The 24,655-nt window shown below is 35.7% G+C and overlaps 1 protein-coding gene across 2 annotated transcripts; it reads right to left on the bottom strand.

Annotated features, from left to right (window-relative positions):
- Positions 1-877: 877 nt before the first annotated feature.
- On the bottom strand, positions 878-23,339 carry LOC129258954 (organic cation transporter protein-like). Of its 2 annotated transcripts, none has more exons than XM_054897204.2 (11): positions 22,681-23,339; positions 18,708-18,980; positions 15,887-15,990; positions 15,397-15,551; positions 14,075-14,243; positions 13,206-13,344; positions 12,394-12,485; positions 5,665-5,873; positions 4,491-4,599; positions 3,345-3,554; positions 878-2,685 (listed from the first exon to the last, which is right to left on the bottom strand). In XM_054897204.2, the coding sequence occupies exons 1-11, from the start codon at positions 22,837-22,839 to the stop codon at positions 2,592-2,594; spliced, it is 1,713 nt and encodes a 570-aa protein (XP_054753179.2). In that variant the 5' UTR covers positions 22,840-23,339; the 3' UTR covers positions 878-2,591. The 2 variants fall into 2 exon arrangements, with proteins under 2 accessions (XP_054753179.2, XP_063954523.1); XM_064098453.1 differs by lacking the exon at positions 22,681-23,339 and adding an exon at positions 21,419-21,555.
- Between the last annotated feature and the right edge of the window lie 1,316 nt (positions 23,340-24,655).

The raw sequence follows: 24,655 nt of genomic DNA, 5'->3' as shown, positions 1-24,655 counted from the left end.
TCAAAGTTTCGCTTATCTTCACAAAAAAGGGATATGCAGAACTCGATGGCATGCAAATGAGACAGACGATGACGTCCCTCAATCAGTATTTCTTTTGTTTTTATTGTTTGAATTACACAATATTTAACTTTTTACAGATTTCACAAAAAGGACCAACTTGACTGAACCATATAGTTTTAAACAATGCTAACTCCACATGTTCAGGGAGGAATTATTTGTTGTTTCACATGACAATGATGAGAAAATTGGAATATTTTATATTTCATATAATAAAATACAAAATAGTGAGTGGATGACCTCATCATTCTCCCCATTTGCATAAATCTGTTCTGTGAAATTAAGCGAAACTTTGACATTTCATAACTTTCTTACTTTGCATCCGATTTTGATGAAATGTTCAGTGTTATGCTTGTTGGATTTTTCTATTTTTATTCAAATCAACTTTTTGTTGGGGATGGACTTGTCCCTTAAGGAAATAACTTTTAATGAAGAGAGTCATGCACAGAGAAAGATACGTTGCTATGTCAGCTAATACTTGAAGCCCCTTGTCGAAAACAACCTTATCGGTCTCTGAGGAGATAACTATTTTCATTTTTGTATATTTTCAGTGGGGGGTAATTCGTCAACAGATAAACACAATCGGGCGGGGATATAGCCCGATAATGCCCCATTTGCATTTTGTTGCATGATCATCATTCATGTCGCAAGGGGGATGGCAGTCGTATTTTCTATTGTGCTTACATATATAGTAACATACATCTGATTGAACAAACTTGTTGATTATTGGAACGCCAATCTCCATGCATGCCAGCCTTTAAACGTTCTTAGTAACACAATGCATCTGCTACATATAATAAAGGATATTGATCAATACCTATACAGTAGGGGCTAAAATGCCAAAACTTTATTATTCAGTTTTGATATTCTTGATTAAGGCCCGGTCACATATTGCCCGACGCACGGCCCGCGCGTTGAATTTCAGTCAAAAATGGAAAAAAACCCAGATAGGTGCGTCGTTGTGCGCCCAACTCTTGTAAGGAATCTGGAAAAGGCGCTAAACGGGCTTGCAACGAATGCATCACGCGTTGCCGACGTGCTACGCGTATATTGGGCGCATACAGACCGTACATGGATCGATATTCCCGACCTTTCGTTGGAAGAACGCGAACGCTTTAATGTATTTTTTTATTTGGAATAGCGGGTGGAGCACTTATTTTACATATTTACTAATACCCCTTTCATAAACCCAATTATGCGGCTAATAGCAGCATAATTTGGTCATAAAATCGGAGGAGGACCAGAGTTATCCGCATTATTTTGATGCTGCAATTATCCGCATAATAGCAGCATCGGGACAAGATTTTGAGTTTATGAACGTAGTTCCAAATAATGCGGATAATTGCCATGGTGCGGTCACAAGGTCACCCTTTTCCAACACAACCGCATCGGAGGGGGGTGTCCAGTTGTCATGACGATTATCCGCCTTTTTCAGGAAGGGCGCTCGTAAAAATAATGCGGATAATTTTGGGAGTTTGTGAACGCAATTTTTATTGAATTATCCGCATTACTATTAGGCGGCTAATTGGAGGATAGGTTTATGAAAGGGGTATAATTTGATAGAAAGCTGCATGCACTGACAAACATCATGTCCTAAAATTCTCAGCCCATTCCATGATTGAGAAGGTATTTCATATAACTAAAAATATGCAGACATTGTTATGTTGATTTGGCACCCGATTGTGATGTAAAATCTGTACATTTATCAAACAAAACACATTTTAGTTTATAACCATAAATTCACAACCGTTTTGGAGCACATGGATCGATATGATCTAGTAATGAAAATTAATAGTGACATTCATTTTTTGGGGGATTTATCAAACCTAAAGATAGGCTTTAACAACAGAAGGGTGAACCTTTACCAAATAAATGGTAATCTGGGATAAAAACTTGTAGAATTACTAAAGAGGAGCAATTAAAAAAAAACAAGTTTCGTCAAAATCGGCTATAACATAATAAAGTTATACAAGTTTGAAAAGTCTTGCAACACTTTCCATAGCGATCCTTGAATTGGCAAACATCCTCCAAAATGGCCGATTTTGTGAACTGACTCTAAATTTGTTTTGTACACATATTTTAAGATTTTTCACTTTATTTTTACATATTTCTGATTATCTCTTCCTGACCGTGATATATGTGGTGCGAAATGTATTTTCTCATAACATTTGCTATGCTCATATACGTATTATGCGATGTGACAGATAATGGGGAAATATGTGCAGAAATTACATTAAAAATTTGCCATTTTGAATCATGTTTGCCGATTTGAGGACCCCAATTCATAGAAAATCAAGGCTTTTAAAGATTCCATAACTTTCTTATTATATAACCGATTTTGATGAAATTTGATTTAAATTGTTCCTCCCATTTTACTATTTCTGCTCAGATTGATTCATTGGGATTTGGTTTCCTTTAATATTCCAAGAGCACTGGTCTTTATAGTTGCAATGATATATCCGAAAAGTAACACGAGTAAGGGAGACCCGTACTTCATATAAATCGTACTTTTTCCGAAAATAAACTTTCGAAAATTAATCAAATGATTCTTTCTCTTTCTCGGGCAGGGTGACTTGCACAGACGCCTCCTTAAATGTTACATCCATCTTCTCTTCTTCCACACTTGTCCTGTTTGTGAAAAAAGTGTGAGCGTATCATGACAAAGGTAATAACGTATGAATGCAAGGTTGTAACTTATGATACAATCGTACAAAATTTGAAAGAAGCAACAACAGCATCAACGGCAACAAAAAATAGCAATGGTAATAATGGTGACTCCAACAATAATGATAATAATAATAATAATGATAATAATAAATAAATAATTAAATAGTGTTTGGTACTGCAAAATCGTAAAATTGCCTTAAAAACGGACATAATGAATCTTTTAGACATGCACTCATCGGAGTAAAATCGCATAAATGACTAAAACGCTAGAGCAAAGTAATATATAATGATAGAATGATATTTTGTTTTGCTCTGGCGTTTAAGTCATTCATGCGAATTTACTTCGATGAGTGCATGTCGAAAAGCTTCAGTAAGTCTGTTTTAAAGGTTATCTTACGATAATGATAATAAATGATAATAATAATAAAAACATTAATAATAATAATCATCATCATCATTAACTCGGTCTACTCCTATACTAATACTATTACCACCTATAATAAATAGTAAATAATGATAGTAATGATAATAATAGTAAGTTATATACATTTATCAAATTAATTATGATGAAGGTGATGATAACAATAATTTACTTTTTTTAATAATTATAGTTCGCTTACATTCCGAAGTTCTCTCCTTCTTCCAGCGTGTCCGGTAGCTTCATTCCACGTGTTTCAGGGAGGAGGAGGGTGGATAACCCTACGGCTACACCTGCTGCTCCGTAGATCACCATAGGAAGGGGATTCCAATACTTTGAGAGTGTGAGCATGAGGGGGGAGATGATACCAGCGATGCGTGAGAAGGTTGAAAAGGCGCCCATCGCAGCACTCCTGAATTACAGTATTCGGAGAGTGACAATAAACGTAAAGGCAAACGGAGGCGTTTACGCTTAACGTGCATTTAAATCAGCTCATATTTGCCAATACTTCAATATAATGTTAATGATTCAAAACCACGCACTCTTTTCATTTTACTTCGGTAAAAAAAGACGACTAAATTCGAAAATAAGATTTCTGATATAATACGGCGGTTGGTTGAATGTCTTTTTTCTTTTAATTGAGGATTCTCGTAATTTCTTTTAAAAATACCGTTTTTATGAAAAAATTCTTATCTTTGTAAATACACTTTAGAATTTAAACAGATTTATCAAAACATCGTTTATTGATAATGAGAAGTTTCTTTTCAAAATGAAGTTTGAGTAGATTGAACGGTAATTAGAGTCTACGCCTAGGAATACTGCAATATGGCTGCATTATCGCGGTATTTGACTTAAACCTTTATGAACTTGGGTCAGTCCAAACACTGTCATCTACACGGCCAATGGAATTAAAAAAAGACGCGCAGGGTTGAAAAGCTTAAGAATAAAATGAACGGAATATGGTGGTCCCTAAAACATCTTTTGAATTTAGGCCCGTTATCATCATGTATCCAGATAATATTTGTGCATATATAGCAGCAAAGTTGTCAATGATGCTTATCACTTTCTGATATTGTTGTTCAGTTACACCAGTGTATTGTTTTGGAAATTGATTTTTCATTGATCCATGGCTATGAAAGAAAAGAGGATGTCCTTTGACTATTTTGTTAGGCCTATAAACAATCCATGGTGTTTTCGTGTTTCGTGAAACTTTGCTTAATATAACTTCAATGAACATTAATATATCAAAGAGAAAGAGAGGAACAGGAGAGCAGGAGAGGGTTTGAGAGAGGGAGAAAGAGGAAAAGAGAGAAGGGGGGGGGGCGAGAACAAGCGCGTGAGCTCGTACCTTATCGATGTCGGGTATAGTTCAACCGAATACAGATAGATGACTGCATATGCGGCAGATATTCCAAATTTGCCTACCATAGCAACAGCCGTCAGTGCTGTCCCAGGAGCTACACACACAATGGGCAAATTGAATTAAGTGTGACATCTATCAGTTTGTTAAATTAATTGCTTGGTACTATGCATAATCAAAATCGACGTTATCTTTAGCCTATTGTTCAGTCACACCAAACGGAAGCAACTCCAAACCGACCGATGGCATGTCATTGATAATAACGTAACAGCTTTTGCTGATCTGGGCTTTCTAACACAATGATTAGCGATCAGTCGCTAACTGATCAATCAAGACCAGTTATACAAGGGATAAATGGCGCAAAATACTGACCAGGAACCAATCAGAAGTGTTATTTCATATTTGCTATTCGTTCATCGCAAAGCTTTGTGCTACGAGGCCCTGGTGTAATTTCCACCAGTGTACTGTTGCTTTGCTATTATCAACAGTATAAGTTCAGAATACGAAACAACGATATCACTTTCACGAGGAGGCAACTGAGTAGCAACATACATTTTGAGGGGATATGAGCTCAGTCATTACAGAGGGCTGTCTTCATTTGGTGACCCGGGCTCGAAACCAAATTTATGTTCGAGTGTCCATTGCTATGGCTACTATGGTAGGCATATTATTAATAATGTTACCTCTGACAAAGGCAGGTTGGTGGCCTGTCCAATGGTGGTTATATAGTATCGGAAGAGTGGCGTAAAATACGGTGACTCCCGCCTAACCCATAAGACCAGTTTAACACCAACGAAGAGGGATCCAATCCTAATAATACACTGGCCTTTCAAATAATGCGTATATTCTCAAAAGAAATCAGTCAAAATGACTAGATAATCGAGTCAGATGGCTGGAACTGTTATTCTAGTCATATTTGACTATTTTCTAGTCGTATTTTACTAGAACAGAGTTATTTCTGACTAGAATATACGTCAGAATTTGGAGAAGACACATTAGTTGTACCCAGCTGCCTAATGATCTAGTCAATTTGAATGTTTATCCTTAATCTGGAGCTATCACATTGTCATGATTGTTGTCAACGGTTACGTTAGGCGGTCGCTAGTGACGTGCCACTTTTTTAATAGAAAGCTTAAAAAGGAAAATAAAACCAGTGACTTACGAAAAATGGCGGTAGAGAGTAAGGATGCACCACTGAGAAGGAGGAGACCGCAAAGACTCTTGGGTCTACCGATCAGCTCGATCAATACTGATGAAAAGAAATAGGCTGGTATCTCGACCGCTCCTGAGACTGCAAAGGCCAGGTAATCGTTGACACCAAGATTGGAAGTATTCAAAGACAGTCCATGATACACGACTGCGTTTACCATCCTGAAGCGAATGGCAGAAAAGGGTGACTTAATCAGAGGTAATCATAATTGGAAAATCTTTATTTTTTTGTTTTGTAAATTTCTTAAACCGTAAGTAAATCTCAACAAAATTCGTTTGCTACATTGCGTGTTTATATTGTGAAGCTTCCTCTCCAAAATACACTATCAATCATGTCAATGGTTTTGGTAAATGTTAGTCGGAGAAACAAAAAAAAAGTTCCAACTCCCTATATTATATTTGCACGGCCTGATTTAAAACAGTCACTGCATAATTCAGAAGTGTATTATTGTGTCAATAATGGTACCACCTTGCACCGATTAGTTACGATACAAATATTTTCTCGTAACCTCAAACAGTCAAATCTCGATCTTTTCCTTTCTTTTCTATGCAAATACACTGTCCGATATTCCCATGAAGAATTTGCTTCGATTCACGCCTCAAACTGGCGCCATTTGGTTAGATAAGTCATTTGTCTATATGATAATTGATAAAGGGGGACTCTGTTCCTCCCAAATAACTCAATTAACGCTAAATAGATCAGAGCGTTCATACAATGATCATTATGAACCAGGGTCTTCTGTTAGTGTCATTGTTGTATTCACATTATTTGTATTAACCTTTCTCTCCTTCCCACATATTTTGCCCTCAGGCTCATACCAATCTGGAATTCGTTCAGGATTTTTTTTAAACAATATATTGGGGACGGATCTAAGAGGTTAACACCATTACATTTCACACATTCACTGGTTATTTTATGATCCTTCCTTTTGAATGCTATTCTTTCTAAACTCTCCTTTCATGAGGAATTGATTTCGAGCCCAATGTGCAGAGGACTTTAATCCTCCTTAATAATAGAGGGTAGCCTCCATGCGATCCCTCGCATCACTGCAACCTTGTTATTACGCATATTACTTCATACATTCACTCTTGATCATGACCCATCATGGTCGTTTGGTTCTCGCTTTCCAAATAATTTAGATATTGAGAACTAGGCGACCCTGTTGGGTCGTGACCTATAGTGTATTGTTCTATCAAATCTACTAATTCCTTCTCAATGAAGTCTTCAACGATTATACAAATCGCTCATCCATTGGAGTTGTTACGGCCTCCGCTCACACCCAACTATGTATACACAGTACCCATCAAAACAGCATCTTAACTGTGGGTAAGCTTTTTTACACACGATTCCATACTATGTATAAGTAATAACTTAAGTCGTTAATAATTGCATGCATGCTAGAACCAATATATATACAAATGTTACTTTAATTTTAAGGAGATACATTTTGATTATTTAAATGCAACATATTCAGACATGTACGATTCTTGTTAAGCTTTTTCCACTTTATCCATTTACATCTGACGTAAACTTTATTTTCAAAGCCAGAGTTCTTATTTTTCCCTTTTCTTAAGATATGATTAAACACTTTGCTAATTGAATGCGTATGATTTACATTAATTCCTTTTTGTTCCATACTTATAACAGGGTGTTATTTCAAAAAAGTATACATTTTTCATTTTGTGAAATCGGGTTCTCGCTTGAACCTCCCTTACATGATACGTCATTTTCATTTACCATTATTTTGCTCCCTTCTGTCCTCTACAGGTGCCTTCGTGGGCTCAAGCAACGGACAATGTACATGCTAAAAACTACGGCTTGTTCACCCTTCAATACACAATAAGCGGACTTCCTTTGCCTCTTCTCTCATCATGCTCATAGGTTCCTTGAACCGCCTTTGTGTATCGTGCTTTGTATGTTGTAAGTTCCCTTTCTTTTCGTTTTAGCTTCAGTACCTCTTCTCATTCATGCACATGACTGTTGTATATCTGTTCCTGACCGAGACTCGTATTTCAGATTTCACTGTTCCTGTTATCGACATTTTAATGTCAACTAAAACAATGTGTTTTCTGATTTCTCTTTAATATGGCAAATTCGGTAGATACACCATTCAATTCAATTAACGATGATGACTTTCTTGACTTGTTTAGACCACCCTTAGTAGAAAGTGAATGAACATAAATCCTTATGTTACTTCCTTTGAAAATCATGTTACAGACAAATTTAATTCATCGTCACAAGAGTTGAATTATGATTTTGACACTGAAAACCAATTTCAAAGTCCATGTTCTGAATACGTCACCCATAACCAGTTTAATAATGTTGTTAAGGAATATGATAACTCCTCTTTTTCTCTTATACACCTTAATGTTAGGAGCATTATCAAACACTTTGATGAATTACGGTTACTTTTAAATAATCCCACCATGCAAATTTTCTCAGTAGTAGGTTATTCTCATGATTCAAGCCTTCCATTCGCTCTCGATGGATGTGATCTTTTAGTTAACAACATACAAAATAGGGTGGGTGGGAGCGTTGCGTTATACGTTTCACAATCTTATGATTATGTAGTTCGAGACGAGCATAAAGATAAATTCCAGTTCTGGTAACGATCTCAAAATGACTTTTTACAGAATCTAATATAATGACCACCCAAGTGTCTGTTTGTATGAATAAAAAATATGTGCCAAAGGATTCTGGAAGAAATTGTGTAATTGCTGAGAAATAAGCACAATAAGCGCGGATTCGGTCACTTCCGTCGGGTCTTTATTCCAGCAATAATAATACACTGTCCCACGTGTGCCTATCTGTGTTGGCGATTTTCAGTGTGATCGTATTTCAGCTTAGATTTTATGATTTCACAAAGTTCAGTTTATGTAACTGTACCAAATCTAGATTCACGATGATATAGTCTTACTTAACCTTAGTTTTACAGACTTTCTCACGAAATTAGCGTTTTACTGCAATTACTATCATTTAGCTTTAACAGCATGACTGATACAATTGAATATCTTTTTATTGAAATTACTATCCCTAACAGCAAAAACATTATCAAAGGTGTTATATACAGGCCTCCGAGTTCGAATATCAAATCATTTCTAGATCATCTCTCAGACTTGGTTAAAAATAAAATTTTTGATAGTAAAAATTGCTTTATAATGGGCGATTTTAATATTGATTTATTAAAACAAAATAATGTTACACAAGATTTTTTGGAAATATTTATATCCGCTTCTTACTTACCTTTAATATCTAAACCCACACGCATAGTCAATGAATCCGCTTCTCTTATTGATAATATTTTCTGTAATGTTCTTCCCCCACCCGATTGCTTCATACTACTTTCTGATATCACAGATCACTTCCCTGTCTCGACTAATTTCTCTTTAAAAGACAGATTCAATAACATATATAGCCGTCCATTAAAGCGAAGAATAACGCACGAAAATATAGCTCGTCTTGGTGCTATTTTAGACGATGTTGATTGGTCTTGTGTTTTGATAATAATGACGTTAACTTGTCCTTTGAAAATTTTATTAACATTTTTAATCTACACTTTGACACTCATATTCCGAAACTTAGAGATAAGCCATCAACTACAAAAAATCACCGAAGCTTCCATGGATTTCTAAATCGCTCTTGCGTTCGATAAATATAAAAAATAATTTATATTATAAATACAAAATGAAACGCTCTGAGCAATCCAAACTTAAGTATACTTGTTATAAAAATACATTGACAAAGATTATACGTTTAGAAAATAAAATATATTTTACTAATCAGTTACAACTTTACAAGCGTGATGTGCAAAATACATGGAAAGTTTTAAAACAAGCAATGAATATATCAAATAACAAATCTAATATTACAAAAATTAGATCTGGCGATATAATTTTTGAAGATTCTCACCAAATTTGTAGTATCCTGAATAATCACTTTTCTTCCATTGGGGAAAATCTTGCAAGTAATATTCCTCCCGCAACAAAACACTTATCTGAATTTTTAGGCCCACCAAATTCTAGTTCAATGTTTCTCGCTTCAACTTATAATCAGGAGATAATTAATATTGTTTCTGATTTTAGTTCTAAAAAAGTACAGGACATGATGACATCAATAATTTTCTTTTCAAGGGGATAATATCTTCAATTGCGGATCCCCTAACTCATATATTCAATCTGTCACTTCTTAACGGCATTGTCCCCGAGAGCATGAAAATAGCAAAGGTCATTCCTTTGTTTAAAAAGGGTGACAAATTAGATGTTAATAATTACCGCCCGATTTCTTTGTTATCTACATTGTCGAAAATACTACAAAAGTTTATTTATAAACGAACTATAATTTTTTTCAAATCAAATAATATACTTTCAAATTCCCAATTTGGATTTAGGGAAAAGCATAGCACTACACATGCATTATTGAGTTTCATTGAAAAAGCGGCACATTCAATCGATAAATCTTCACATTTAATTGGTTTGTTCCTGGACTTCTCCAAGGCCTTCGACACCATTAATCATGATATTTTACTTAACAAATTACATCATTATGGAGTGCGTGGGAGGGCCTTGGAGTGGTTCGGGAGCTACCTCTTGAATAGGAAGCAATATGTCTTTTTAAACGGGTGCAATTCTCAAATGAAAAAAATTAATTGTGGAGTTCCACAGGGTAGTCTTTTAGGCCCAATTTTGGTTATAGTTTTTTTATATTAATGATTTTTGTAGATCATCAGATGTTCTTTCTTTCATTCTCTTTGCGGACGACTCTAACTTATTTTTTTCACATAAAAATCCTCTTCACCTTGCTAATATAATCAACTCTGAACTAGAAAATGTCACCCAATGGATAAGAGCAAATAAATTGTCAATATATCTTCAAAAAACTAAATATATGTTGTTTAGCAACTCTATAAATACACTTCCTGTTGATATTATTTTGGATGGAACTCCCTTGGAAAATGTATCCCATATTAAGTTTCTTGGAATAACAGTCGATAATAAGCTCTCATGGAAATTCCATATAGATAACATACGTAAAACTATTTCACGCAACATTGGTATAATTAACAAGCTTAAATTTTGTTTACCATTATCATCCCTGCTTACATTATATTCATCCCTTATATTGCCTTATTTAAATTATGGAATTTTAGCGTGGGGTAATACACAACAAACACTCTTAGACAAATTACTCCTAATACAAAAGAAGTCTCTTCGTATCATAAGTCACACAGCATATTTGTCTCATACTGACCCATTATTTTTTCAACATAAAATATTGAAAATTAAAGACTTATATTTGTTTAATCTCGGTCAGTTTATGTATAACTATAACAACAACAACCTCCCAAATGTATTTAATTCAATGTTTCCAAAAAATCAATCCATTCATAACTTTCCAAAAAGGCGATTGTGTGAATTCCATTTACCACTTTTAAGAACTTTGCTGGCTCAGAACACATTTATATATGATGGACCGAAGTTATGGAACTCACTTCATAATGATATAACAACTGCAAAATCTTTGAACTCTTTTAAGACTAAATTCTAATTATCTCTATTAAAATCTTATAATATACTCCCAAATTAAGTCTAATTTCATCATCTCTGTCAAGTCATCATTATTACTATAAAGACTATAATTAAAACATAAAATAATATTATCCTTTTTTATTGGAAAAAAAAAACAAATGTGACACAAGTCCTTCTCAGATGTGCTCGTCATTGAACCTCATACATTATTGTGTCTATCCTCTCCTCTATTTTCTCTTTCCTTCCTGTCCGCTTATCCACCTTCCTACCGGTTATTTGTTCACGGCATCAATCACATTTTTCGTGCATTATATTCTTTCCAGGTTATTTTACATATTTTTTCTCCTTTTATACACATCATTGAGTCCAGTTTGCTTGAGTCCACGATGGCATATGTTCTACCTACGTTCAGCAGCACCCATCCATCTTCTCAGGGCATTCTCCCCTTTTTCTTCTCTTTTTCTGGGGGGGGGGGGAGGGTGGCGTGGGGAAGGGTGGATATATTTTAGGACGGGTTGTTTTGTCCTATATCAAACTATATTTTTTGTTAACTTTGTATTTATTTTGTGAATATTATTTCTCTCTAATTTTTTTTTCTCATTTGATTACATATGTCTGTATTTGCACTTTGTTATTTTGTTATTTGTTGTGTTATCTATTTTTTGAGGGGCCCACATTGTACAAGCATTGCTTTTTAGTGGGTCCCTCCATTTCCATCTTAATTTAATTTCTATTGAAAAATAGTATACATATTTAAAACCTACAATGTGTTGCCCAAATTGTCTAAGTGTTTTTTTTATTATTTTTTTAAACATATGTATTATTATTTTTTTTTGCAACGGATACAAATATTTATGGTTATATATGGTTTACAATTTGTTTTTGTTTGATGGAAGGTCAGTGAAATAAATAAATTTGAATTTGATTTTGAATTTGAATTAGATCTAGCCCTACCCAGTGTCCCTAACTCGGATATCGAATACTCTGGAGAGATAATAAATCTCGTAGTTTTTCCTCTTTTTTTGATTTGTGGTGGAAAATGAAAATAGGAAGAACCTTCGAAACTAGCATTGATAACGTTGACTAGCCGTATTTTAGTTACCGAATAACACTAAAGCAATGAAAACATAAATAAGTTGTGATGAAATATACCAACCAGGTAAATGTGAGATTAATAGTTCGCATTCGCATCTTGGGGGTTCGGAATAGGTCCAAGGCCGATGGCTGATGTCCCGGATCTTTGGATTTCTAGTTACAATTAAATAAAGAAGATTTTTTTTAATGTCATGATCAGTATCCATGAAAGGACTGTCAACATAATTTTATTTACTTTTAATATTATCGTGTACAGTGATTAAACATAAAGTAGCTTTACATCACGTTGTGCTCATGGCAATGGATATCATTTTTAACTCCAAACAAACATTTTAAGACAAAGATTGTAAACTGGGGAGAAGCTGGCAAAAGCCCCCCCCCCACAAAAAAAGTTCCTTGCACCATCAATATATGAAGACGCAATCTCTGCAGGTGGTTTGTTGATAAGATTAGAGATTTCTTTACTGAAGGCTTGGTGTTTTAGACAATATCAAAGTCCGAAAGGTAGTGGACGAATTGACCACCATCAATCTGAAACTACTGATGCCAGTCTTCTTTTGCACAAACTAACCTGGAATTATTGTCTCATTAACTGATGGTTGGATAATCGATAAAAGCCTTTACCTGTCCTTGAGCAAAGACCTTTGCATGATTATAGTTCTCGGGGGGAAATGCTACGATTATCTTAATACTATTAATATCGTTCTTTTTCTTTTTAATCTCCTCCTTTTCCTCCCCTTTTTCTCCCTCTTGTTGTTATTATCATTATTATCATTATCATTATCTTCATAAGAATATAAAGCATCATTATCGCTGTAATTTCGTAATGGTTTCTTATGTCATGATTCTGATTATAAGTACGGTTTCTCTTACCATTTCATCTTTGATTTGATCAGTGAAGAGTGGTTCAGGAAGTGTCTTCTTGTTAGATTTAGCCAAGATCTTGAGTGTCTTTTCTGCTTGGTCATATCTACCGTTCGATATCTGCCACCTCACCGACTCGGGTAAAAATCTAAATCAAAAGAGAAAGAATGGTGATTCAGAGAGGTGGATCACTTTATTGACATTTATTTCCCTTGGAGATAGAGGGTTATATAATATATTTCGAAAGGTGTTTAAAATTGGATGTATTATTAAGTAGTTTTTTCCAGGATTATAAAAGCTCTCATTCTTAAAACAATTTACTCAAACCTGAAGTTGTTACTTGTTAAAGAGAAACTTGAGAGAATTCACATTAGAAAGTGAAAAGTTTCTTCTAGAAATAACAAGAATCTAGCCCCTTAAAACAAACGAAAACAAATGCAATCAATGTTGACAGGAATCTTTTCATATTTTGAGGTAAATATCAATGATTGCTCCTCCGAAAAGAAAGGACTATGCCTTAGTTTAATGTGCTGTCATTGCTGTGAAATACTATGTTTTTTTTAACATATTAGCTTACTAAAAAATCAAAAGTATCCTTTATTTTAGAGCGTAACGACATAATGATCGTATAATGCCTGGTAAAAATGAAAGACGAAAAGTCATCATTCTACGACGCAGCGGAAGAGAGGGGGGGGGGGGGGGAGGCATTTAAAAGTTACGCTGTTGTTATACCGATGAGACTTTTGTTTCGATTCACTATCAGCACAAAAAAATATTTCGGATGCTCCAAAAGCCCATCTTTACATTCTTGCTACTTCATGATGATCATCCTCTCCATACATGTAAATATACATAAATTGATTATGTTCGTTTCTTACAACATTATTGCCATGAGGAAAAATGTAGGAGCAGTGGCGACCATCTCAAGGGTCCTCCAGTGGCGTAGTAAATAGGCAACCAGTGCAAGTGAGACGTACCCGGTAGCGAAAGGGACAGCAAAGAGTATCCCGGTGATGTTACGTCTAGACGTGCCTGCAAATTCATTAGCTATCATTGGAATGAGAGAGATATGAACCAAATAGACGGTTAGAACACGGAGCTATTAATTAATAGCTCCATCATGTCCATGGGTAGAAGATGAAAGTATGTCATATAGGAAGCATGGAGGTATTGGGGTAGAAAACTTACACTATCAGCAAGAGAAAGCTCGAGGATTTCATGACATCTGGGAGTGACAGATCAGATGGTTCGACATTTTTTTTTCAAATAATGTTGAACTGTTCCACAACTATGTAGAACCGAAAATAATGAAGGAAGGGTGAAAGACTATACATGCCAGGGAGAAAATGTATACAGCCATACTATGTTAGGGGCAGCGGAAGGGGGCTGAGGGGGTTGAGGGTGTTACAGTACCTACCCAACCTTTTCAGTTAACGTTGGGAAAACGTAAAATTACCATGTTAACGTGTTCTCTCGAATAGTCCGTCCACCTACTTTCTGCTCAGCCTCCCTCTTCCAAAAACTATTCTGCAACCGCGTATGTGGTGCCGATTGATGACATCCAATGTTGTGAGTGGAATTTATCACCGACAGATAACGGTAAATGGGCCTATCTATACTTTATAGGCGTGGCCAACAGAGAATTGGGGGACAAACAATATTATTATTATTTGTACATTCAAATTTTAATTATTCCTTGAAAACGCTAGCCAGTAAAATCAGCGAAAGCAACATCCAACAAAACACAATGGAATGGGTAGTTAACTTGATAAACTATAACATGCCTGGTAAATTTCCAATTCGTCCACGGCCAACTCGTCCACTCACCACATGGTCTACCTTCATTTGGTCTAATGCTATTCTGTCCATCAACATTTCGTCTAACAACCATTTGGTCCAATAACCATTTGGTCCAATCATCACTTCATCTAATCACCATTTCGTCTATTACCATCTCGTCTAATAACCAGTTGGTCTAATACCCATTTTCTTTTCATTCATTTTGCACAATCAACACGTCAGTTTAATTACACCATATGGTATATGGACTAAATGGCTATTGGACTAACTGGTTATTAGACGGAATGGCATTAGATTAAATGAAAGTAGACCATGTGGTGAGTAGACAAACTGATAATAGACCAAATGATAATAGAGGAGTTGGCGATTGGACGAATTGGAAATAAACCACATGCCTTACCTAAGACGAATGCAATGATGTATATTGGGATTGCTACGCATCCCTGGATGAATCGAATGGTAGAAAACACCCACCATGATGGAGAAAAGGCAAGGGCAAACCCGGTGATCAGCCGTACGATCAAACAGATCATCAAAGACCACCATCGTCCAATTCTAGAATATAAGGGGTAAATATTGATTGTAAGGGATGGGGTAGATCCCATCATTGTAGTTTTAATGTTCAATCCACTATAAAATACCGCAATTTACACCAGTTGTTAGAGCATGCTAAAATCATGCATTTATTAATGCGTTTCTTTCACTGCACAGTAAATTGCAGTCGCAAAGTTTAGTGATCTTCACCAAGCTGCAAATTTCTTCGCTTTACAGTTTTCAGCTGAGCACGACATGTAATTGTACAGAAATACTAATCATGCCACAGCCATTATAAGAAAATGTGATAAATGAAAAAAAATTGAAAGTATTAATACAACGGAAAAGATACTCACACATCAGCAAGGGAGCCAAACACGAGAGATCCAAGCAGATATCCTCCAAAATAAAGTGACTGGGATACCTGAGTAAGATCTTCTTTCCCGCACACCAGGTCAAACTGCAGAGGTATCAATAAATTGTATGTCAATTGTTTATGTTTCACCTGAGCGTGACGAAACGTCAAAAGATTTTATTGCAACCTGTTCTAATTGTAATTAAATAACGGTTATATTGGTACAATATTGATAAGAATTTACCTAGGTTCGAAGTGATAAAGCAATCTTAAAGAAAATTCAATATTATTTGGATAAGAACTATATGTATATGATATCCTGGAAAATGGATAATGACTTTTACTTCAATCATTATTTTTTTTGGAAAATCGTGTTTTTTTTTCTCTTCTTTAATTTGATTATTTTGATATTCTTAATATTAAAGGGATCGTTTAACATTGTGAGCAGCTGATTAAAAAAATTCTCAAACTGAGTTGAAACGTGCGTATGAGTGCCTGTATTTGTCCTCAAAAACCCTGAAACAGACCAAAATAGAGGATGAAAAACTCTAATTTACATACAAGTAGCAATTTATTAGCCTGATTTTGAGAACCGTCTAGTAGACGGGTTCAGCTTATGACCAGTTTTCTCCAATTCAAAAAGTCCGTTGGCTATTTTGACTGCCTTCTGTTGTGTGTATCTCCTATACACACACTATTAGCTGCACTGTACATTCAGTGTATACCTTGTACACACTGTATGTAGGTCATGCTGTGTTCATCTAGAATTAATGTGTTGTGCACAGATTCCCTGTATACACATAGTCATTGAAACCAACTCCCAATTATTTCAAACTTTGGTTTACATCTCCAAGGTTATAAAATTGATCCTGTAAATATAATACTTTGAAACTTTTGGGTTGGTATTTTTACACTATAAGCCTCATGTTTAGCCCATTTTCAGGAACCAAAAGGAGAATTTTTTTAATCAGAACAAAGTGAAATTATCACTTTAACGAATTAGCATTTTCATTTTTAATATCGTTTATGATTACTGATGTATTACATTATTACTTTAATCTTAAATCATATCCTATTGCTTATTATGCAATCCCCACATAACAAACATCGGCTTGTCTGAACCCCCTTTATTTCGGGAGGGGGGGGGGGTATCCTATAGAATTTTTAACTTTAGTCATATTTTAGTGACGCATCATTAGAACCTTTTTTCAAAATTTGTAATATATCTTCACTTTAGAGAACATAAACATGAAAAAAAAACGATCGTTACGATCGTTCCCCAAATGATACTCCTCAGAAAAAAATCAATTCAAATAATGGGTCGTTTAGAGTCCTTAAAGAAATCAACTACAAGTACGATTTAAATTTACTAGTGTGCGGTTTGAACAAAAAGGACAGCTAGTGTTTCGGGGAAAAACATGACAGATCAATGTCACTCGGAATTATTATCTCTCATTTGAATGATTTCAGGGATTAAATATAAGATAACTGGCTCCGATTAGATGTTGATATAATTGCAGGATACAAGATATTAATGCTTGACTATCATGCTGTTTTAACATAAAATAAATACCATGTTTCTGGGAAACATTTAGCAGAACATTACCCCCAAGTCATTTTCTCTGTTTAAATTGATTTTAGAGATTTAATTAAAAAATAATCAAGTCTGAAAATATTTGTAAACTTGCAGGATATGACAGATTGCGGGTTTAATTTACTATATTGTTGTTTAAAAATGAAGTTAATATCATGTTTCGGCGAAACACATCATATATCACTGCCAGTTTAGTGATTATATCTGCTTGAAATGATTTTAGGGATTAAATTCATTATCATCTGATAATGAAGTATTAATAAAAATTGCAAGATGCGGCAGGTGATGAACTCCCCCTTTATAGCCCATTGAATTATAATAATATAGTAACCATCATCATAAAATTTATAAGGCACTTCATATACTGAGTTACTTTTAAGATCAATATCTCCAAAAACATTTACTGCCTCAATAAACCCGCCTACTGAATACCCAATTGGTTATGAATATAGATTCTATGACGTCATAAATATAGTGTGGCTATCACAGTGAACGGTTCAAAGAGTCAACGAGTCAATACGTTACTTTATATCCCTATTGTTGAATGAACAATTTTATGAATTCTCCGTCCAATGGTGAGATATAATAATGATAAAACTCTCACGTTCAAGAGCAATTCAAAAATTAAGTTTATGGCTATCGTATGAGTTTTCGAAGATTACAGCAAGTGTCTAATATTTGTTTACAACAACGTGAACACCGTTAACATGGACAATACTATATACAGAAGGTAAGTTAAATGATAGTGATCAAACAATATCTTCGTCATCATTAGACAGAATGTCCTCACAAATCTTGAATGTGTTTAACATATACAAGCAGAATGAAATAAATGGGATGAATGGAAAGAGATAGAAAAAGAAAGAGACAATATCGATAGCCAATTTATCGAAGGAAAACAAATAATAATGCCGATAAAAATGCGAGCACATTAAAATTGGTAATATATTCTGCATGTTTTTAATAATATATTGGTCTTGTTTAACCTTCATCAATGAAATGTTACAAGCATTGTTGATATTAGTATACATAGCGTATGGAATTTTTTCAAATGAAAGGGGGTAAAGTGTCGGAGCACGTTTTATGTGACAAAATAATAATGCCAATATAAACACGATCACGTACACTTTCTTCAAACTTATCCAAACACTCACGTCCTCACCCTCATATCCCCACACACATAACTGAAAACACGAAAAGATAGGGATTCTTTTTTAACTCAACTCACGTCTGTAGCTATGGAAGATTTGTATTGGCTGGTATCATAGACCCATCCCTGATCACATGGGATAATCTGCGGTAGTGATTCGCTGCTGTAATTGGACGGATCCATCCCAGGCCAGAATCCAACTCCTGACACATTATATTTCTCACATTGAGCGTAGACGAGCTCTCCATCTGATGTGTAGTTAAATGGGATGCTGGCATTCTTTTTGGCAATCTGGCATTCTTCTACGGACAATCCCGAGCCCTCACAAACTTTTGAAGACCAATCGTCCGTCTGTCGAATATGAATGTTAAAAAGAAATTAGGAGATGGAGAGGGAAGCAGGGATAAGGTAGAAATTTTATGGAAATATTGAATTGAATCTGCTAAACATACTATTCGGTGCACAAAATAGTAGCAAAACACCAGAACGACTACTGATTTATACACATTATATGCCATAGAAACATAAATCAGAGTTAAAAAAAAGAAAACTGAACATTACTTTCAAATAAACCCGTATACACTAACACACACACACACACACACACACACACACACACATATATATATATATATATATATATATATATATATATATATATATATATATATATATACATGTGTGAAATTATACATGTACAACAGCTTTTGGCAACTCCTATTTAAATATTTTGTGAAAGAAATGGATGAAGAGAACAATGGTAGGCGTAGCTTAAATCAAGGTTCCCTAGAGCTATCTACCTTTTGGAAAAATTGGTGATGCCGAAAAAATGTCTCTGCCGGGAATCGAACCCTTTTTCCCATACGTGTAAGCCAGTTCGTAGTTCCTTTCTGCGCATGATCAAAATATTATACGCATGATCAGAGGAAGGTCATTTGTACTAAAGTGACATGGTGGTTTAAAATCTAATGAGATAAGCACCAACTTTGATGTCTTGATTATTCATATATTCTTTTGAATTGTGGTTTTCATTTACATCCACAAAAAACAACAACGCGTCCACGAACGACTGGTTTTCACAGTTTGCCAAGTACATTGTGCAACATGCTATGATATGCATTTAAAGTAGGAATGCAACAAATACCTTCATATAGTGTTCATTGGTGTGCTATTCTAGTCACCTGGTCTATTCAATTTCTTCATCCTGCTATGTAAGGCAAGCTTATGTAATATTTTGCTTTGAAATCTGCCTATCATAATGAAAGAAATGAAAGATCATTTGACCGAAAATTGTCCATGAGTAACTACGAACTGTTCTATAGCTTTGATCCAGCTGAGGCATGGCGGCTTGTCATTGTTCAAAACCTATCTACACCCGACAAAGGGAAATTATGATTGGTATAGTGTCAAAAATCTGTCTATCTGACGGTCAAACAGATCGGGGTCGCACTAGCCACTAACCCGTCTCTGTGGTCTAGTGGTTAAGGCACCGGCGTTCAAAGCTGGGGGCCCGGGTTCGATTCCCGGCAGAGACATTTTTTTCGGAATCACCAATTTTTTCAAAGGGTAGATAGCTCTGGGGAACCTTGATTTAAGCTACGCCTACCATTGTTCTCTTCATCCATTTCTTTCACTATATATATATATATATATATATATATATATATGACAAAATGAAAGGTGAACAAAACAACCGTAAATTGTTTTTATCAAAGTTTCATCAGGAAATGATGAATTTATTAAGCCAACAACAAAGATGGGTACCCCCTTTGAACAATTTATTAAGTCAACATGAGATAACATAAATTGAATTAATTGAATTAAGAATCTCCTGTCTTCTATATGCTTCGAAAAAAACATTGGATTTTCTTTACGATAAACTGTCCCACCGAGCTCATCAGTGAATATCTGCACAGCATCTTCTATCCGTTTGTGAAGGTTCTTCCGACCTACGTACGAGACTCATCCGAGATGATCCGGGTTACTGAGACAATCACTCTCCCAGAACATGCAAGTGTCTTTTCACTTTAGATGTCAAGTCGCTATACACCATCATCCCCGGATCTGATGGCCTCAGTGCTATTCGTTTCTTTCTACGGAGTCATCTATCAGCTAACAGACCTGACGAGGACACTATAATACACTTGACTGACCTCGTTCACACGTACAGCATTCAGCGTCAATGGTAAATACTACTAACAAAAGAAGGGCGTGAAGATGGGTACTAAGATGGGACTTTTTATATTTGCCTGTTCATTTGAAAGCAGGTTCTTGTCCAATCACGAAGGGCCCAAACCTCTGCGTCTAAGGATATACATTCATGATTACACGTATCTTGGAATTACTGTGTCTTCCAAGGATGAAGTTATGGAATTCTTTGAACAACTTGGCAATATGCATCCTTCAGTTTAACTTATCGACGAAGTGTCAGACGTCAGCGTGGCTTTCCTGGACCTCAGATTCACCATCGAAGGCTCGGGTACCACCACGTCGGTGCATTACAAGCCTACAGATTCCAATGCTTACATGAACTACATATCTTCCCATCCACCTGCTTGCAAGAATTTAATTCCATTTTCTCAACTTTCTCGCACCCGTCGCATTTGTTCATAGGAAGATGACTACAACCAACGAGCAGATGAAATGAGACATTTCTTCAAACAACGAGGATACCGGGATGAGATCCTGGCTAAGGCAGCTAAGAGGATCGAGGCATCAACACGTGCGGATTTCCTTCGGCCCAAGCAGAAGAAGAACGCTTTACAAAGGATTCCGTTAGTCGTGCTTACCATCCCACTAGTGAACGTCGGCTAGGGATAACTTTCATATTTCAACCGAGCATCCTACCACTACGGAAATTTTATATGAATCCCCTCTCAGCTCGTTCCGGAAGGTCAGGAACGTACGCCAGCTTCGTGCGAAATCCGAGCTCACTTCGATCAATGCTACATCGATGGTGCCGGATGCAAACCATGCAAGAAGACCTCGCTGCAACACGTGTAGGGTCATTTCACCAGCGACAGAGATATCCGGACCGAAGGGTACCTGGCAGATCCACGGCTCTTTCACATGTGTTACCAAGAATTACTGTTCCAAGTGCAAGGTGATTTACATCGGAGAGACGAAAAGGAGGCTTGCCGACAGAGTGACGGAACATCTTCGCTCCATCAGGATCAGCCCATTGTATGCCGCTTTGTTGGAAATGCTCGTTTTTGTATTGATCCGTCCATGCAATAGGTGGAAATCAAGCATGTTTTCATACAACTTTGTTTTCTCGACGATGCGTCAATCATACTTTATGCACGACGTCTCATATGAAAGATGACAGAAAAATGAATATTAATATTTCCGAATACATAGCAGTAAAACCCAGAAAACCCACTAAAATTTGTAATTTAATCGTGCAAATTAAAATTTGCTAGCACAACTTTCCATTGTTATAACTCAGTCATGCATGCATTATGACCGTTGAGATGGGCTTTAAATGAAAGAAGAGAAGCATATATTTCCCTTTATATACATTTAAAAAAGCAAATGTATGATCATGATAGTACAAAATTAAACTGAATTTTGGTTTCTTTTTTTTTCTGGGACGCGCTGTATATGTATATATATAATATATATATATATATATATATATATATATATTTATATATATATATAAATATATATATATATATATACGTATACCTATATATACATATATATTTTGATTACGAAACTAGTTGAAAAAAACTTAAGGTTGAAAAAAAATCTAAACTTTTAAACATTATACAAGTTCACAGATGCTTTCATCTGGTACATTGAGTACAAATACGAAATTTTGTTAAAATCTTTCTGGATGTGTCCCCTAGAATCAAAGCACAACGTGATAACAAATCATTTTAAAATTCCTATGAAAAACAAAATGCTTGAAATCCGTCGAGAATCAATTCGATCGTTGTACCTTCTTCCCCCTCGGTAACGAAGAAGAATTAGGAGAAGAAAACCCCTTTCGTAAATTGAGCTTGGGATATTTCAGTTTTAATCCTATGGATCCCAAAAGTCTTACCTCGCACCAGTGATCAACTGTTGCTGCCAGAAAGACAGGTATCATCGACACATAGGACGAGAAGAAGACTATGGAACAGGTGATGGCGAACACCCTCCTCTGGTAAGGACCAAACTCACCAAGATCCTTGAGAAGATCATCAAGTTTAAATATACCCATAATAGCTGAAAGAACTGTAGGTGAAGCTCAAGGAAGACACTCGACTGCACCCGTCAACAATTCATTTATGAATAAATCCCCTCGATGATAATGATGACAGTTCACAGATTTTTCGAGAGTGAGCTATAAATAAACTAATGACGAGGGTGGTTCATATATGTATCCAATTATCGAAGGAAACTATAAAGCAGACGTTGATCGTTTTAAGTGTTAAGTCGATATCCACCCTTCCGCCTTATATTACCTTTAGGTATACCAGGAAGATGTCTCATGAAGCGTCTTGTCAGATATTTTCACCGAATGTTTGTTCTCAGCCCACCAATGGATTCAGTAGCTAGTTATATTTGGCAGTGAAATTCATATAAAAGACACTCCTTGAAATTCTCACTGATTCAAATCTGATTCATTTCCTATGCTTTCACGATCATGTTCAACGGTCAAGCATAATACCTGACAAAGTTCATATTGACAGATGTTGGGAAATGGATTGTCATGATCGTGACAGTTTTGCCACCCTTTTGGAGATTTAAGCATTTTTTTTTTTTGGGGGGGGGGGGGTGGGGGACCTGGAACCTCACCATTACACTACCGTAAACCTTGTTCTGTAATATTAACATTATTAATGTCGGCCACACCATTTTGACAACACCATGGTATAATACTACCCACTAGTTGACCGTGATACAACAAACGTCTGCGATGGGTCTGTATTTACAAGTAGCTTTGGGTCATGATATTTTGTCATGAAATTAAAGCCATATGAGAACGGCTGGCTCTATCGACTTACAACTACCTCACTTTAGAACCTTGTAATGTGTACCCTGTAATTATGTCTATTTTGCAAAAAAAAAATCAGCACTTTCAATTATGATTGAATGGACGAGAAGTCAACCGAAATCAACGGTACAGTTCACCTACAATATGCAATAAATTGTAAATAAAATTATACGATTTATGATGTCATAAATGAATTATAGTCAATATAACATTATCATGTTTGAGGAAGTCCCGTGATCTTGATAAGTGGCTGGCGGGGCGGGGGGGGGGGGGGGGGGGTGATCAACGTCATGTATATTTGTGCACACACCCTCGATAATAATTTCCATAATGTTTAATTAGACGTCTTTCCACCACTTCGATCTTTCTGCACTCTTAGTAGGTCATTTTGGGCACTTCATGAAAATGCGTTGCGGTGAAAAAAAAAACAGGAAAAAATTGATGTTTTCTAAGAAAAGAAGCCCCCAACAACCAAAAGGTTCGGGTGCCTCCCTTGAAATTGCAAGATTAGAGAGGGAGAGAGTCAGACAGAAAGAGAGAGGGGGAGAGAGAGAAGAATCCAAAAGACCTTCATTTGGGAGTGATGAACCCCTTTTTTGTTTGCCCTTTCAATTTGTTTTCTGGAGATCAAACGCCCTTCATTTTAACCCATGGTTATCTACAAGTAGTAAGGAAAAAGATGCCAAATTGACGCCCATCCTAACATAACATGAGGCAGAGAGCATATCAAAATAAGGTTTTGATATTCATTCATTTCATTCCCATTTTCTTTTTTTCAGTAAACATAATTAAAATCAACAAAATGAACATGATGACTGTGAGATGGTTGGATAAAAAGAATAGAAAAATCGATGGTCTTATACCCTGTAGTGAATAAAAGTCAATACAGAAATGCAGAATGATAATGGGTATTCACTAAAAAGTGATTCCGACAAGTTTAATCTGTAGTTTAATACGTCTTAACAATGAAAGATATTTGATATTCCGGATTTGAAATAATGGATGGAACCCAATTAAGTAGGCCTATTTCTAAAGCTTA

The sequence above is a fragment of the Lytechinus pictus genome, chromosome 4, assembly GCF_037042905.1.
Source record: "Lytechinus pictus isolate F3 Inbred chromosome 4, Lp3.0, whole genome shotgun sequence".
NCBI classification, from domain to species: domain Eukaryota; kingdom Metazoa; phylum Echinodermata; class Echinoidea; order Temnopleuroida; family Toxopneustidae; genus Lytechinus; species Lytechinus pictus.
The sequence above is the reverse complement of the archived record's forward strand: the minus strand, read 5'-3'. Positions and strand labels throughout refer to the sequence as shown.

Coding starts and splice junctions, on each gene's coding strand:
- LOC129258954 (XM_054897204.2), bottom strand. CDS start 22,839: ATGGGTATATTTAAACTTGATGATCTTCTCAAGGATCTTGGTGAGTTT. Junction 18,981..22,680: donor CAGTTGATCACTGGTGCGAG/GTAAGACTTTTG, acceptor CATATTCGACAG/ACGGACGATTGGTCTTCAAA. Junction 13,345..14,074: donor TTCCTCATGGCAATAATGTT/GTAAGAAACGAA, acceptor CTTTTGATTTAG/ATTTTTACCCGAGTCGGTGA.